The 18,966-nt window shown below is 44.9% G+C and overlaps 1 protein-coding gene across 1 annotated transcript in view; it reads left to right on the forward strand.

Annotated features, from left to right (window-relative positions):
• bmp5 (bone morphogenetic protein 5) overlaps positions 1-18,966 on the forward strand; it is a 262,311-nt gene that overhangs the window by 218,720 nt on the left and 24,625 nt on the right. Inside the window, exon 4 of the mRNA XM_070884339.1 lies at positions 18,442-18,639. Coding sequence (XP_070740440.1) covers positions 18,442-18,639 — 198 coding nt within the window. The remainder of the gene's footprint in view (positions 1-18,441; positions 18,640-18,966) is intronic.

The raw sequence follows: 18,966 nt of genomic DNA on the forward strand, positions 1-18,966 counted from the left end.
ATGTCAAACACTAACCACACCAGGTGTCAAACAGTTACCACACCAGGTGTCAAACAGTAACCACACCAGGTGTCTAACAGTAACCACACCAGGTGTCAAATAATCACACCAGGTGTCAAACAGTGACCACACCTGGTGTCAAATAACAACCACACCTGGTGTCAAACAGTAACCACACCTGGATTCTAACTGTAACCACACCTGGTGTCAAACAATAACCACGCCTGGCGTCAAACAGTAACCACACCTGGTGTCAAACAATAACCACACCTGGTGTCAAACAGTTACCATACCTGGTGTCAAACAATAACCACACCAGATGTCAAACACTAACCACACCAGGTGTCAAACAGTAACCACACCTGGTGTCAAACAGTAACCACACCAGGTGTCTAACAGTAACCATACCTGGTGTCAAACAATAATCACACCAGATGTCAAACAATAACCACACCTGGTGTCAAACAGTAACCACACCTGGTGTCAAATAACAACCACTCCTGGTGTCAAACAATAACCACACCTGGAGTCTAACTGTAACCACACTTGGTGTCAAACAGTAACCACACCTGGTGTCAAACAATAACCACACCTGGTGTCAAACAGTAACCAAACCTGGTGTCAAACAATAACCACACCAGGTACCTAACAGTAACCACACCTGGTGTCAAACAGTAACCACATCTGGTGTCAAACAGTAACCACACCTGGTATCAAACAGTAACCACACTTTGTATCAAACTGTAACAACACCAGGTGTCAAACAGTAACCACACGTGGTGTCAAACACTAACCACACTTTGTGTCAAACAGTAACCACACCTGGTGTCAAACAGTAACCACACCAGGTGTCAAACAGTAATCACACTTGGTGTCAAACAGTAACCACGCCTGGTGTCAAACAGTAACCACACCTGGTGTCAAACAATAACCACACTTGGTGTCAAACAGTAACAACACCAGGTGTCAAACAGTAATCGTAACTGGTGTCAAACAGTAACCACACTTTGTGTCAAATAGTAACCACACCAGGTGTCAAACTGTAACCACACCTGGTGTCAAACAGTAACCACACCAGGTGTCAAACAGTAACCACACCTGGTGTCAAACAATAACCACACCTGGTTTCAAACAGTAACCACACCTGGTGTCAAGCAATAACCACACCTGGTGTCAAACTGTAACCACACCTGGTGTCAAACAGTAACCACACCTGGTGTCAAACAGTAACCACACCTGGTGTCAAGCAGTAACCACACCAGATGTCAAACAATAACCACACTTGGTGTCAAATAGTAACCACACCAGGTGTCAAACAATAACCACACCTGGTGTCAAACAGTAACCACACCTGGTGTCAAATAACAACCACTCCTGGTGTCAAACAATAACCACACCTGGAGTCTAACTGTAACCACACTTGGTGTCAAACAGTAACCACGCCTGGTGTCAAACAGTAACCACTCCTGGTGTCAAACAGTAACCAAACCTGGTGTCAAACAATAACCACACCAGGTACCTAACAGTAACCACACCTGGTGTCAAACAGTAACCACATCTGGTGTCAAACAGTAACCACACCTGGTATCAAACAGTAACCACACTTTGTATCAAACTGTAACAACACCAGGTGTCAAACAGTAACCGCACGTGGTGTCAAACACTAACCACACTTTGTGTCAAACAGTAACCACACCTGGTGTCAAACAGTAACCACACCAGGTGTCAAATAGTAACCGCACGAGGTGTCAAACATTAACTGCACCTGGTGTCAAACAATAACCACAACTGTTGTCGAACAATAACCACACCTGGTGTCAAACAGTAACTATACCTGGTGTCAAAGAGTAACCACACCTGGTGTCAAACAGCAACCAAACTTTGTGTCCATCAGGAACAACACGAGGTGTCAAACAGTAACCACAAGTGGTGTCAAGCAGTAACCACACTTTGTGTCAAACAGTAACCACACTAGGTGTCAAACAGTAACCACAACAGGTGTCAAACAGTAATCACACCTGCTGTCAAACAGTAACCACACCAGGTGTCAAACAGTAACCATACCTGGTGTCTAACAGTAACCACACCTGGTGTCAAACAGTAACCACAACAGGTGTCAAACAGTAACCACACCAGGTGTTAAATAGTAACCACACCTGGTGTCAAACAGTAACCACAACAGGTGTCAAACAGTAACCACACCAGGTGTCAAACAATAACCACTCCCGGTATCAAACAATAATCACACATGCTGTCAAAAATTTACCACGCCTGGCGTCAAACAGTAACCACACCTGGTGTCAAACAATAACCACACCTGGTGTCAAACAGTAACCACACCAGGTGTCAAACAGTAACCACAAGTGGTGTCAAGCAGTAACCACACTTTGTGTCAAACAGTAACCACACTAGGTGTCAAACAGTAACCACAACAGGTGTCAAACAGTAATCACACCTGCTGTCAAACAGTAACCACACCAGGTGTCAAACACTAACCACACCAGGTGTCAAACAGTTACCACACCAGGTGTCAAACAGTAACCACATCAGGTGTCTAACAGTAACCACACCAGGTGTCAAACAATAATCACACCAGGTGTCAAACAGTAACCACACCTGGTGTCAAATAACAACCACACCTGGTGTCAAACAGTAACCACACCTGGATTCTAACTGTAACCACACCTGGTGTCAAACAATAACCACGCCTGGCGTCAAACAGTATCCACACCTGGTGTCAAACAATAACCACACCTGGTGTCAAACAATAACCACACCTGGTGTCAAACAGTTACCATACCTGGTGTCAAACAATAACCACACCAGATGTCAAACACTAACCACACCAGGTGTCAAACAGCAACCACACCTGGTGTCAAACAGTAACCACACCAGGTGTCTAACAGTAACCATACCTGGTGTCAAACAATAATCACACCAGATTTCAAACAGTAACCACACCTGGTGTCAAACAGTAACCACACTTTATGTCAAATAGTAACCACACCAGGTGTCAAACAGTAACCACACCTGGTGTCAAACAGTAACCACACCAGGTGTCAAACAGTAACCACACCTGGTGTCAAACAATAACCACACCTGGTTTCAAACAGTAACCACACCTGGTGTCAAGCAATAACCACACCTGGTGTCAAACAGCAACCACACCATCTGTCAAACTGTAACCACACCTGGTGTCAAACAGTAACCACATCTGGTGTCAAACAGTAACCACACCTGGTATCAAACAGTAACCACACTTTGTATCAAACTGTAACAACACCAGGTGTCAAACAATAACCACACGTGGTGTCAAACACTAACCACACTTTGTGTCAAACAGTAACCACACCTGGTGTCAAACAGTAACCACACCAGGTGTCAAATAGTAACCGCACGAGGTGTCAAACATTAACTGCACCTGGTGTCAAACAATAACCACAACTGTTGTCGAACAATAACCACACCTGGTGTCAAACAGTAACTATACCTGGTGTCAAAGAGTAACCACACCAGGTGTCAAACTGCAACCAAACTTTGTGTCCATCAGTAACAACACGAGGTGTCAAACAGTAACCACAAGTGGTGTCAAGCAGTAACCACACTTTGTGTCAAACAGTAACCACACTAGGTGTCAAACAGTAACCACAACAGGTGTCAAACAGTAATCACACCTGCTGTCAAACAGTAACCACACCTGGTGTCAAATAGTAACCACACCTGGTGTCTAACTGGAACCACATCTGGTGTCAAACAGTAACCACACCTAGTGTCTAATAGTAAGCACACCTGGTGTCTAACAGTAACCACACCTGGTGTCAAATAGTTGGCACACCTGGTGTCAAACAGTAACTACACCTGGTGTCAAACAATAACTACACCTGGTGTCAAACAGTAACGACACCAAGTGTCAAATTGCAACCACACCTGGTGTGAAACAGTAACCACACCAGCTGTCAAACAGTAACCACACCAGGTGTCAAACAATAACCACACCTGGTGTCAAACAGTAACCATACCTGGTGTCAAACAGTAACCACACCAGGTGTCAAACAGTAATCACAACAGGTGTCAAACAGTAACCACACCTGGTGTCAAATAGCAACCACACCAGGTGTTAAAAAGTAACCACACCTGGAGTCTAACTGTAACCACACTTTGTGTCGAACAGTAACCACACCTGGTGTCAAATAGTAACCACACCTGGTGTCTAACAGGAACCACATCTGGTGTCAAACAGTAACCACACCTGGTGTCTAATAGTAAGCACACCTGGTGTCTAACAGTAACCACACCTGGTGTCAAACAATAACCACACCTCGTGTCAAACAGTAACCACACCTGGTGTCAAACAGTAACCACACTTTGTCTCAAAAAGTAACAACACCAGGTGTCAAACACTAATCACACTATGTGTCAAACAGTAACCACACCAGGTGTCAAACAGTAATCACAACAGGTGTCAAACAGTAATCACACCTGGTGTCAAACAGTCAAACAGTAACCACACCTGGCGTCGAACAGTAACCACATCTGGTGTCAAACAGTAACCACAACTGGTGTCTAATAGTAAGCACACCTGGTGTCTAACAGTAACCACACCTGGTATCAAATAGTTGGCACACCTGGTGTCAAACAGTAACTACACCTTGTGTCAAACAATAACTACACCTGGTGTCAAACAGTAACGACACCAAGTGTCAAATTGCAACCACACCTGGTGTGAAACAGTAACCACACCAGCTGTCAAACAGTAACCACACCAGGTGTCAAACAATAACCACACCAGGTGTCAAATAATAACCATGCCTGGTGTCAAACAGTTACCACACCAGGTGTCAAACACCACACCTGGTATCTAACAGTAACCACACCAGGTGTCAAACAGTAACCACACCTGGTGTCAAAAATTAACCACACCTGGTGTCTAACAGGAACCACATCTGGTGTCAAACAGTAACCACACCTGGTGTTAATAGTAAGCACACCTGGTGTCAAATAGTAACCACACCTGGTGTCAAATAGTAACCACACCTGGTGTCAAACAGTAACCACACCTGCTGTCAAACAGTGACCACACCAGGTGTCAAACAGTCACCACACCTGGTGTCAAACAATAACCACACCTCGTGTCAAACAGTAACCACACCTGGTGTCAAACAGTAACCACACTTTGTGTCAAACAGTAACCACACCAGGTGTCAAACAGTAACCACACCTGGTGTCAAACTGTCAAATAGTAACCACACCTGGCGTCGAACAGTAACCACATCTGGTGTCAAAAAGTAACCACATCTGGTGTCTAATATTAACCGCACCTGGTGTCGAACAATAACCACACCAGGTGTCAATCATAACCAACACCTGGTGTCAAACTGTAACCACATCTGGTGTCAAAAAGTAACCACTCCAGGTGTCAAACAGCAACCACACCAGGTGTCAATCATAACCAACACCTGGTGTCAAACTGCAACCACACCTGGTGTCAAGCATTAACCACACCTGGTGTCAAACTGTAACCACACCTGGTGTCAAGCATTAACCACACCTGGTGTCAAACAGTAACCACACCAGGTGTCAAACTGTAACCATACCTGGTGTCAAACAGTAACCACATCTGGTGTCAAGCAGTAACCACAACAGGTGTCAAACAATAACCGCACCTGGTGTCAAACAATAACCACACCTGGTGTCAAACAGTAACCACACCTGGTTTCAAACAGTAACTACACCTGGTGTCAAATAATAACCACAATTTGTGTCAAACAGTAACAACACCAGGTGTCAAACAGTAACCACACCTGGTGTCAAACAGTAACCACACCTGGTGTCAAACAGTAACCACACCAAGTGTCAAACAGTAACCACACCTGGTGTCAAACAGTAACCACACCTGGTGTCAAATAGTAACCACACCTGGATTCTAACTGTAACCACACCTGGTGTCAAACAATAACCATGCCTGGAGTCAAACAGTAACCACACCTGGTGTCAAACAATAACCACACCTGGTGTCAAACAGTTACCATACCTGGTGTCAAACAATAACCACACCAGATGTCAAACACTAACCACACCAGGTGTCAAACAGTAACCACACCTGGTGTCAAACAGTAAACACACCTGGTGTCAAACAGCAACCAAACCAGGTATCAAACAGTAACCACACCTGGTGTCAAACAGTACCCACACCAGGTGTCAAACAGTAACCACACCTGGTGTCAAACAGTAACTACACCTGGTGTCAAATAATAACCACAATTTGTGTCAAACAGTAACAACACCAGGTGTCAAACAGTAACCACACCTGGTGTCAAACAGTAACCACACCAGGTGTCAAACAGTAACCACACCTGGTGTCAAACAGTAACCACACCTGGTGTCAAGCAGTAACCACACCAGGCGTCAAACAGTAACCACACCAGTGGTCAAACAGTTACCACACCTGGTGTCAAACAGTAACCACACCTGGTGTCAAATAACAACCACTCCTGGTGTCAAACAATAACCACACCTGGAGTCTAACAGTAACCACAACAGGTGTCAAACAGTAACCACGCCTGGTGTCAAACAGTAACCACACCTGGTGTCAAACAATAACCACACCTGGTGTCAAACAATAACCACACCAGGTACCTAACAGTAACCACACCTGGTGTCAAACAGTAACCACATCTGGTGTCAAACAGTAACCACACCTGGTATCAAACAGTAACCACACTTTGTATCAAACTGTAACAACACCAGGTGTCAAACAGTAACCACACGTGGTGTCAAACACTAACCACACTTTGTGTCAAACAGTAACCACACCAGGTGTCAAACAGTAACCACACCTGGTGTCAAAAAGTAACCACACCTGGTGTCAAACAGTAACCACACCAGGTGTCAAATAGTAACCGCACGAGGTGTCAAACATTAACTGCATCTGGTGTCAAACAATAACCACAACTGTTGTCGAACAATGACCACACCTGGTGTCAAACAGGAACTATACCTGGTGTCAAACAGTAACCACACCTGGTGTCAAACAGTAACCACACTTTGTGTCAAACAGTAACCACACTAGGTGTCAAACAGTAACCACAACAGGTGTCAAACAGTAATCACACCTGCTGTCAAACAGTAACCACACCAGCTGTCAAACAGTAACCACACCTGGTGTCTAACAGTAACCATACCTGGTGTCAAACAATAATCACGCCAGGTGTCAAACAGTAACCACACCTGGTGTCAAACAGCAACCAAACCAGGTATCAAACAGTAACCACACCTGGTGTCAAACAGTAACCACACCTGGTGTCAAACAGTAACCACACCTGGTGTCAAACAATAACCACACCTGGTCTCAAACAGTAACCACACCCGGTGTCCAACAGTAACCACACCTGGTGTCTAACAGTAACCACACCTGGTGTCAAACAGGAACCACGCTAGGTGTCAAACTCTAACCACACCTGGTGTCAAACAGCAACCAAACCAGGTATCAAACAGTAACCACACCTGGTGTCAAACAGTAACCACACCTGGTGTCAAACAGTAAACACACCTGGTGTGAAATACTAACCACACCTGGTGTCAAACAGTAACCACACCTGGTGTCTAACCGTAACCAAACCTGGTGTCAAATAGTAACCACACCTGGTGTGAAATACTAACAACACCTGGTGTCAAACAGTAACCACACCTGGTGTCTAACAGTAAGCAAACCTTGTGTCAAATAGTAACCACACCTGGTGTGAAATACTAACCACACCTGGTGTCAAACAATAAACACACCTGGTGTCAAACAGTAACCCCATCTGGTGTCAAACAGTAACCACACCTGGTGTCAAACAGTAACAACACATGGTGTCAAACAGTAACCACACCTGGTGTCAAACAGTAACCACACCTGGTGTCAAACAGTGATGTTAACCAAACCTGTTGTCAACTCGTCACCACACCTGGTGTCAAACAGTAACCACACTAGGTGTCAAACTCTAACCACACCTGGTGTCAAGCAGTAACTACATCAGGTGTCAAACAATAACCACACCTAGTGTCAAACAGTAACCACACCAGGTGTCAAACAATAACTACACCTGGTGTCAAACAATAGCCACACCAGGTGTCAAACAGTTACCACACCAGGTGTCAAACAACCACACCTGGTGTCAAATACTAACCACACCTGATGTCAAACAGTAACCACACCTGGTGTCAAACAGTAACCACACCTGGTGTCAAACAATAAACACACCTGGTGTCAAACAGTAACCCAATCTGGTGTCAAACAGTAACCACACTTGGTGTCAAACAATAACCACACCTGATGTCGAACAGTAACCACACCTGGTGTCAAACAGTAACCACACCTGGTGTCTAACAGTAGCCACACCTGGTGTCTAACAGTAACCACACCTGGTGTCAAACAGTAACCCCACCTGGTGTCAAACAGTAACCACACCTGGTGTCAAACAATAACCACACCTGATGTCGAACAGTAACCACACCTGGTGTCAAACAGTAACCACACCTGGTGTCTAACAGTAACCACACCTGGTGTCTAACAGTAGCCACATCTGGTGTCTAACAGTAACCACACCTGGTGTCAAACAATAACCACACCTGGTGTCAACTAGTAACCACACCAGGTGTCAAACAGTAACCACACCTGGTGTCAAATAGTAACCACACCTGGTGTCAAACAGTAACCACACCTGGTGTCTAACAGTAACCACATCTGATGTCAAACAGTAACCACACCTGGTGTCTAATAGTTACCACACATGGTGTCTAACAGTAACCACACCTGGTGTCAAATAGTAACAACACCAGGTGTCAAACAGTAACCGCACCTGGTGTCTAACAGTAACCACACCTGATGTCGAACAGTAACCACACCTGGTGTCTAACAGTAGCCACACCTGGTGTCTAACAGTAACCACACCTGGTGTCAAACAATAACCACACCTGGTGTCAACTAGTAACCACACCAGGTGTCAAACAGTAACCACACCTGGTGTCAAATAGTAACCACACCTGGTGTCAAACAGTAACCACACCTGGTGTCTAACAGTAACCACATCTGATGTCAAACAGTAACCACACCTGGTGTCTAATAGTTACCACACATGGTGTCTAACAGTAACCACACCTGGTGTCAAATAGTAACAACACCAGGTGTCAAACAGTAACCGCACCTGGTGTCAAACATTAACCACACCTGGTGTCTAACAGTAACCACACCTGGTGTCAAACAGTAACCACACCTGGTGTCTAACAGTAGCCACACCTGGTGTCTAACAGTAACCACACCTGGTGTCAAACAATAACCACACCTGGTGTCAACTAGTAACCACACCAGGTGTCAAACAGTAACCATACCTGGTGTCAAATAGTAACCACATCTGCTGTCAAACAGTAACCACACCTGGTGTCTCACAGTAACCACATCTGATGTCAAACAGTAACCACACCTGGTGTCTAATAGTTACCACACATGGTGTCTAACAGTAACCACACCTGGTGTCAAATAGTAACAACACCAGGTGTCAAACAGTAACCGCACCTGGTGTCAAACAATAACCACACCTGGTGTCAAACAGTAACCACACCAGGTGTCAAACAGTAACCACACCTGGTGTCTAACAGTAACCACACCAGGTGTCAAACATTAACCACACCTGGTGTCAAACAGTAACCACACCTGGTATCAAACAGTAACCACACCAGATGTCAAACAGTAACCACACCAGGTGTCAAATAGTAACCACACCTGGTGTCAAACAGTAACCACACCTGGTGTCAAACAGTAACCACACCTGGTGTCTAACAGTAACCACACCTGGTGTCAAACAGTAACCACACCTGGTGTCAAATAATAACCACACCTGGTGTCAAACAGTAACCACACCTGGTGTCTAACAGTAACCACATCTCATGTCAAACAGTAACCACACCTGGTGTCTAATAGTTACCACACATGGTGTCTAACAGTAACCACACCTGGTGTCAAATAGTAACAACACCAGGTGTCAAACAGTAACCGCACCTGGTGTCAAACAATAACCACACCTGGTGTCAAACAGTAACCACACCAGGTGTCAAACAGTAACCACACCTGGTGTCTAACAGTAACCACACCAGGTGTCAAACATTAACCACACCTGGTGTCAAACAGTAACCACACCTGGTATCAAACAGTAACCACACCAGATGTCAAACAGTAACCACACCAGGTGTCAAATAGTAACCACACCTGGTGTCAAACAGTAACCACACCTGGTGTGAAATACTAACCACACCTGGTGTCAAACAGTAACCACACCTGGTGTCTAACAGTAACCAAACCTGGTGTCAAATAGTAACCACACCTGGTGAGAAATACTAACAACACCTGGTGTCAAACAGTAACCACACCTGGTGTCTAACATTAAGCAAACCTGTTGTCAAATAGTAACCACACCTGGTGTGAAATACTAACCACACCTGGTGTCAAACAGTAACCACACCTGGTGTCAAACAATAAACACACGTGTTGTCAAACAGTAACCACACCTGGTGTCAAACAGTAACCACACCTGGTGTCAAACACTGATGTTAACCAAACCTGTTGTCAACTCGTCACCACACCTGGTGTCAAACAGTAACCACAAATGGTGTCAAACAATAACCACACCAGGTGTCTAACAGTAACCACACCTGGTGTCAAACAATAACCACACCTGGTGCCAAACAGTAACCACACCTGATGTCAAACAGTAACCACACCTGGTGTCACCAAACAGTAACCACACCAGGTGTCAAACAGTAACCACACCTGGTGTCAAACAGTAACCACACCAGGTGTCAAACAGTAACCACACCTGGTGTCTAACAATAACCACACCTGGTGTCAAACAGTAACCACACCAGGTGTCAAAGAGTAACCACACATGGTGTCAAACAGTAACTAAACCAGATGTCAAACAGTAACCGCACCTGGTGTCAAACAATAACCACACCTGGTGTCAAGCAGTAACTACATCAGGTGTCAAACAATAACCACACCTAGTGTCAAACAGTAACCACACCAGGTGTCAAACAATAACTACACCTGGTGTCAAACAATAGCCACACCAGGTGTCAAACAGTTACCACACCAGGTGTCAAACAACCACACCTGGTGTCAAATACTAACCACACCTGGTGCCAAATAGTAACCACACCTGGTGTCAAATACTAACCACACCTGGTGTCAAACCGTAACCATACCTGGTGTCAAACAGCAACCACACCTGGTGTCAAACAATAATCACACCTGGTGTCAACTAGTAACCACACCAGGTGTCAAACAGTAACCACACCTGGTGTCAAATAGTAACCACACCTGGTGTCAAACAGTAACCACACCTGGTGTCTAACAGTAACCACATCTGATGTCAAACAGTAACCACACCTGGTGTCTAATAGTTACCACACATGGTGTCTAACAGTAACCACACCTGGTGTCAAATAGTAACAACACCAGGTGTCAAACAGTAACCGCACCTGGTGTCAAACAGTAACCACACCTGGTGTCTAACAGTAACCACACCTGGTGTCTAACAGTAACCACACCTGGTGTCAAACAGTAACCACACCAGGTGTCAAATATAACCAACAACTGGTGTCAAACAGTAACCACACCTGGTGTCAAACAATAACCACACCTGGTGTCAAACAGTAACCACACCAGGTGTCAAACAATAAACACACCTGGTGTCAAACAGTAACCACACCATGTATCAAACAACCACACCTGGTGTCAAATACTAACCACACCTGGTGTCAAACAGCAACCACACCTGGTGTCAGACAGTAACCACACCTGGTGTCAAATACTAACCAAACCTGGTTTCAAACAATAACCACACCTGGTGTCAAACAATAAACATACCTGGTGTCAAACAGTAACCCCATCTGGTGTCAAACAGTAACCACACCAGGTGTCAAACAATAACCACACCTGATGTCGAACAGTAACCACACCTGGTGTCAAACAGTAACCACACCTGGTGTCTAACAGTAGCCACACCTGGTGTCTAACAGTAACCACACCTGGTGTCAAACAGTAACCCCACCTGGTGTCAAACAGTAACCACACCTGGTGTCAAAGAATAACCACACCTGATGTCGAACAGTAACCGCACCTGGTGTCAAACAGTAACCACACCTGGTGTCAAACAATAACCACATCTGGTGTCAACTAGTAACCACACAAGGTGTCAAACAGTAACCACACCTGGTGTCTAACAGTAACCACATCTGATGTCAAACAGTAACCACACCTGGTGTCTAATAGTTACCACACATGGTGTCTAACAGTAACCACACCTGGTGTCAAATAGTAACAACACCAGGTGTCAAACAGTAACTGCACCTGGTGTCAAACAATAACCACACCAGGTGTCAAACAGTAACCACACCTGGTGTCTAACAGTAACCACACCAGGTGTCAAACATTCACCACACCAGGTGTCAAACATAACCAACAACTGGTGTCTAACAGTAACCACACCTGGTGTCAAACTCTAACCACACCTGGTGTCTAACAGTAACCACACCAGGTGTCAAACTCTAACCACACCTGGTGTCAAACAGTAACCACACCTGGTGTCAAGCAGTAACCACACCAGGTGTCAAACAGTAACCACACCAGGTGTCAAACAGTAACCACACCAGGTGTCAAACAGTAACCACACCTGGTGTCAAATAACAACCACACCTAGTGTCAAATACTAACCACACCTGGTGCCAAATAGTAACCACACCTTGTGTCAAATACTAACCACACCTGGTGTCAAACAGCCACCACACCTGGTGTCAAACAGTAACCACACCTGGTGTCTAACAGTAACCACACCTGGTGTCAAACAATAACCGCACCTGGTGTCAAACAGTAACCACACCAGGTGTCAAACAATAACCACACCTGGTGTCAAACAGTAAGCACACCAGGTGTCAAATAGTCACCACACCTTGTGACAAATAGTAACCACACCTGGTGTCTAACAGTGACCACACCTGTTTTCAAACAGTAACCACACCTGGTGTCAAACAGTAACCACACCAGGTGTCAAACAATAACCACACCAGGTGTCAAACAGTAACCACACCAGGTGTCAAACAGTAACCACACCTGGTGTCAAACACTAACCACACCAGGTGTCAAACAGTAACCACACTTGGTGTCTAACAGTGACCACACCTGTTGTCAAACAGTTACCACACCTGGTGTCTAACAGTAACCACACCTGGTGTCAAACAATAAACACACCTGGTGTCTAGCAGTGACCACACCTGTTGTCAAACCGTTACCACACCTGGTGTCTAACAGTAACCACACCTGGTGTCAAATAGTAACCACACCTTGTGTCAAATAGCAACCACACCTAGTGTCTAACAGTGACCACACCTGTTTTCAAACAGTAACCACACCTGGTGTCTAACAGTAACCACACCTGGTGTCAAACAGTAACCACACCTGGTATCAAACAGTAACCACACCTGGTGTCTAACAGTAACCACACCTGGTGTCAAACAATAACCACACCAGGTGTCAAACAGTAACCACACCTGGTGTCTAACAGTAACCACACCTGGTGTCAAACAATAACCACACCTGGTGTCAAACAGTAACCACACCAGGTGTCAAACAGTAACCACATCTGGTGTCTAACAGTTGCCACACCTGGTGCTCGGCCACTCTTTACCAATATACCGGAGCCATAACTGCAGCCGGTGCAAAACAAGTGATGTCATCACTGGAGTGCTGGGCCAAGTCCAGAACTGGCAGCAGTATGTTGAGCATTCTGGTTGTTAATTTAACTGAAATAAGCTCCAATCAGAGGGAGCTGGATACCAAGTGGTTTCAGGAACTGATTCTCCAATTTAGCGTGTTTTTTCAGTATATAGCAGTACTCTCATTCGTGAAGATAGCTTTTATTTATATTTTACAAATAAACATGCAGCTCTTTACAAACTGAATTCCCCAGAAAGTATAGTTTGGTGTTATTTTCGTGTGCTACTGTAACATTGCTGGGACCATTAACGGAAGCAACATTGTGACCTTTACTTTTCATTTTAATTTGTTTACTGTTTACATCCACTTGAGACAAACAGTTCCAACTCCTACTGGGCCTCAAAGAGGAAACCTAACTAATCCAAGGACTAATTTGCAGCAGACTCATGTAGTGAGGCCTGTATGCATTAAACACAGAAAAGAAGGAAGAGGGAAAATGACCTCTGTTCACTATTTGTAGCAGAATTGTAAATGCATTCGGAAAGACTTCCCTTGTTTGCTGATGTATTGAAATTTTGAATGTCACTATACATAGATAGTTTCCAATTTTCTTCAAAATAAGCACAGAAACAACTGGCCCCGGTATTAATGGGGAGGCGGGGAGGAAGCGAGGGGAGCAGTTTTACATTTAGGTCCTGCCGATTTTAATGGGTCGGCCTTTGGCACAGGAAGGAGGGATCAGTAAAGGCCCGGGGGTGTGAAGGGAGAGATCAGAGGTCATAGAGGTGTAGATTTGAGGCTAGTGTTGGAGGGGGGAGATCGGAGGCCGGTGTTGCGGGGAAGATCAGAGGCTGCCGGGGTGTGGATGGGTGATCAGAAGCTGGTGCTCGGGGTTGCGGGGGTGGGGAGGAGATCGGAAGAGTCGGGCAGTGAGATTCCAGGCGGGGGACGGACATTGGAAGGGTCGGGAAGAGATCGGAAGAGTCGTGGGGCGATTGGAGGCTGCAGCAGGGGAGTGGAGCAGAGGGAGGGATTGGAAAGGCCAGGGGGTGGGGCGGTCCGATTGGAATGGCTGGGTCGGGGGGACATCATGACTGGAGGGGAGACCGGAACTCGGGATGCCTGATCATGGGGGGAGTCCAAACGCGGGGTGTATAGGGAAAGGCCAATAGCGGCAGAGGAAGCATGTTACCTCGGTGGGCCACGGGAAAGCACTCCTGCTCTTCATGTCCCACAAACTCTACTGGAAAGGCAATTACCTCTTCAATGCAGTTTACCTGTTCCATACAGCAGTCCTCGCCTCCCTTTAGCTGCTGGGTTTCCTGAGGACCAGGAAATCTGGCCACCAGCCTCATTATAAAATTGAAAGTGCCAACCCACCTCCTAGGCGGGGATTGGCTGCCCGTCTCTATCCCACCTCTGTTAAAATCGGAAGTGGCCGAGTTGGGATCGGGATTCAGGTTGTTAATTGATTGACCTCCAACCTGTTTTTTGGGGGTTAAAATTCCCTCCAAAATGTAAGGAAAGTAGCCTCATTAAAATATTTACATGAGGGACCCACCTCCTGCGAGTGAATTTGTCGCCTCCCCTCCCTCCCTCCCCCTCTCCCCCCCCCCCCAGTCAAACCTCCTTTAAAATCGGAAGTAGGTGGGTTTGGGTTTCAGATTTTTAACATTTTAACATCTCACCCAACTCAAATTCCGCCCATTTTGGGGGGTTATAACTCCCCCACCCCCCCACCCGTACACAATCTCCCACAATTCTACTAAAAATGGGGAACAAAGGAAATAGTTCCTTCAATGTATAGACATTTTAAAAAGGCTGCACATTGGCTGTGAAAATGAATGTAGATGTTCTCTCGAATATTTTAAAAGATGGCATATAAATTGTTGTGTTTAATCTTTGGCTTTAAGACTATTTAACGATTGAAGCACCATGCTTAAAAATAATAGCAGAATCCCAGCATGCTTCAAGTAATTTTTAAAAGTCGGATTTTACACCATGACCTTGTGTTACTTCAAAATTAAAAATTCTGATCATTACAAAAATTAAGTATTTGAGGATTGGCAACACAGACCCAAAGCATGTGGCAAGTTGACTTTTTAACCTTTAGTCCAGGATTCAAATCACAGCAGAGGTTGACCCTTGACCTCAATAACCACAACACCACTGTGAGGTTGCCAACACTGCTTGGTGGATGGAACAACTCACCCTGGGAGAGAGAAAACTGACAGCTGCCTTCTAATCCCAATCTAACCCACCTTTGTGCCAGTAGCAGCATCAGTGTCAGATCAGTAACAGAGCAGGAAGATTTCAGATACAGCCCCTCGTTTCAGTTTGATCACCTATTCTCAGCCGGGGCAGAGGTCAGAGCACCATTGCTGGCTGCAGCCCTCCTGGATTGGGGAATATCAAATCAGCCAGAGCTTTTTGTCCAGATTGCTATCCAATGATTCCCCGCATAGAATATGTGTGGACGTCAGTTGAAGCCATGATCGTGGTCGGTTGGTGGTGCCCCACAGTTCAAATTACCCGTCAACGCTCACTATCAAGAGCCATAGTGATGGCGACCAGGCCAAGAAGCAGAAGGGCAGTCAGTGTCCATGGAACTGTTCCCCCAGCAAGGATGCTTTAAGGAGGGGATGGGCGAAAATAAGCAAGGAAAAATAAATCCTTAAAAAAAAATTAGGTCTTTTTTGGAATAATTCCTGTGAGCCAAGATCTAAAATACCAACAATATTAAGTGGTTATGAATGGTTATGGATTCATGTTCCACGAAAGATTAAGCTCAGAATGAGTCCGACAAAAAGACCTTTTTTAACAGAGAAAAAAACATGTCTGTAATTTTTCTTTTCAGTGTGCATTAGGTCATTTGTTGATCTTGGATCAAGTAGAATTAAATGAAAGTAATCTAATTTATTTTTTCAGAGTGCGTACTTCAAACTGGCTAAAACATCTCATTACAAAGTGTCCACTGTAACTTGCAAGGACATTTTGTTATGCAATTTGAAAGGTTTTTTTTTCACAGTCGTTTGGTGTGGACTAGAATGATACAGCTGCATATATTCATTAAAGTGTTCAGTTCTTTCTGCCTGAGCTGTGCTTCTTTTCATTGGAAACATCTTAAACTAATTTAAAGTGGAACACCTGAATAAACATGTTGTAAAAGTGTTTATGTATTGAAGTGGGCCATTTCAAGGTATGGTATTTGGCTGGAATTTGTAATTTCTCTTTTACAGCAAACAGGCTGCCAGAGGGAGGAAGTTAGATCTGAATTAATACGTTTGTTACAGTGGAACTAGAATGGAAACGGCTGAAACCACAAATAAAACTGCTCCATTCATATGTGCCAGGACAGGACGTTTTCATGCAAAATACAGACTTTGGCTCTCGGCCACCTTAGGCTTTCCCTTTAAAAGTACCTTAACAGATTATTTGTTCAGGGTTTACTCACATGAATAGATCCGAGTTCTTTCATTAGTCGAAAAAAAATGGATCTGATTGCACATTTGGGAGACAGATGCTTTTACAACCCGTTGTTCAGAAATACTCCATATTGCACAACTGGTTCTGTGCAAATTACGTTGCAGGAAATTGTTTGTGTCATGAAGTAAACTGTTTGATCGTGCAATGCCAAGGAGAAAAAGAAGAAAATAAGGGCGGGGAAGGTTCGGAAGCTTGTTTCCATAGCCGCAAGTTCAAAGATACAGCGCCCTGGTTCCAGCTTGAAAAGCACTGGGTCCCAACAGCTGCACAGTTTCATATGACAGGTCCTCATTTTTCACCGAGAGCGCCTTGCATTTTACAAAATAAACGGTTTACTTTGCCAAAGCAAATATCTATAGCTAGAATTGGTACACTTGTCAGTAAAATAATATGAGTAAATCACAATTACCAGGAGAAAAAACTAATATGGACAAAGATGCAGTCCCCTAGTTGGTAAGGCATACTTAAACGGTGAAGGAATCCAAACCAGTGAACCTCGGGTACATGTTATATAGCTTTTAGCAGTTTCATCCTCAGCGTATCCTAACTGGCTGTATTTGCATGCTGCCTGCCGGGCGGTGTGTACCTGACTGGTGGCAGCACTCAGAGACCTGGATGTGCAAAGTGCTGTGTGCAGCAGCCGGCCAGAGAACCAGGAGCAGGTAGCACCCTGCTCACCGACAGCGCTGCTTTGGGCATGGGGTGGAAGCATGGGATGCACACAGCTCAGCTTGTTGGCCGCTGAGATTTCATCGGGACAGAGCGACTTGGATGATATTAAAAAAAAACACACACACATCCAACATCAAGAAGTTTTTGAACTCGCTTTTAACACCGGACTGAAGCGACTGCATCTGGTGAGACGCCCAAGCAGTGTGACAACATCTCCCGGAGGTGGTCTTCACCTCTTGTGCTTTAATGTGGTCGGGAGTCAGAAGGCTGACTCTCATGTCATGCTTCCTGATTTTACACCCGCACACATCCAAACCTGTATTCCATTGATGTGAAAGTGGCAGTACAATGACAGGGTAAGTGCAAAAATGCAGCTGCGGAGTTTTATTCTTTTTGAATCTGAAGAATCTTTTTTGGAGTACATGGTCTTATTTGTCGATTTCCTTGTGGAAAAGGCCCCCTGTAAGAATGATTGTAGTAAAGTTTATGCTGAAGATTTGTGTATGTTCAAATATGAACTCTGCATTTCATTTTAGGTCGCACCATTAATATTAGATCGGCTGGCCTCATGGGAAGACACGGACCACAATCGAAGCAGCCGTTTACGGTGGCCTTTTTTAAAGCCAGCGAAGTGCTGCTTCGTTCTGTGAGGGCGGCCAATAGTAAACGGAAAAACCAAAACCGAAACAAATCCAGTAGCTCTCAAGATTCCTCAAGATTATCCAGCCCTGGAGGTATGAAAACCTAACCTTGCACCATAAATTAAGGGGAAATTTTCCTCTGTGTGCTAGCTGTAGCAAAATTGGCAGCGTGTTCCTTATAAATGTTTTTACAAATTTGTTCCACATATCAGGCACTGCATTTCTCCCTCGGCTTCACCCTTTTAAAAGTCTTCGCGCAATCTTTCTAAATGTTCTGATTCAAGTAAACTGGGATGGTATCACAGAAGTACTCTACATTTCTATACACTTTTGTCTCTTACTTGGTTCGATCATTTCACAATCATAGTTGCCTTTTCAGGGAAATCTGAGGGAAGACTTTGATTCGGAAATGTTCATCTA

Source organism: Pristiophorus japonicus, chromosome 7 (assembly GCF_044704955.1).
Source record: "Pristiophorus japonicus isolate sPriJap1 chromosome 7, sPriJap1.hap1, whole genome shotgun sequence".
Classification (NCBI taxonomy): Eukaryota; Metazoa; Chordata; class Chondrichthyes; family Pristiophoridae; genus Pristiophorus; species Pristiophorus japonicus.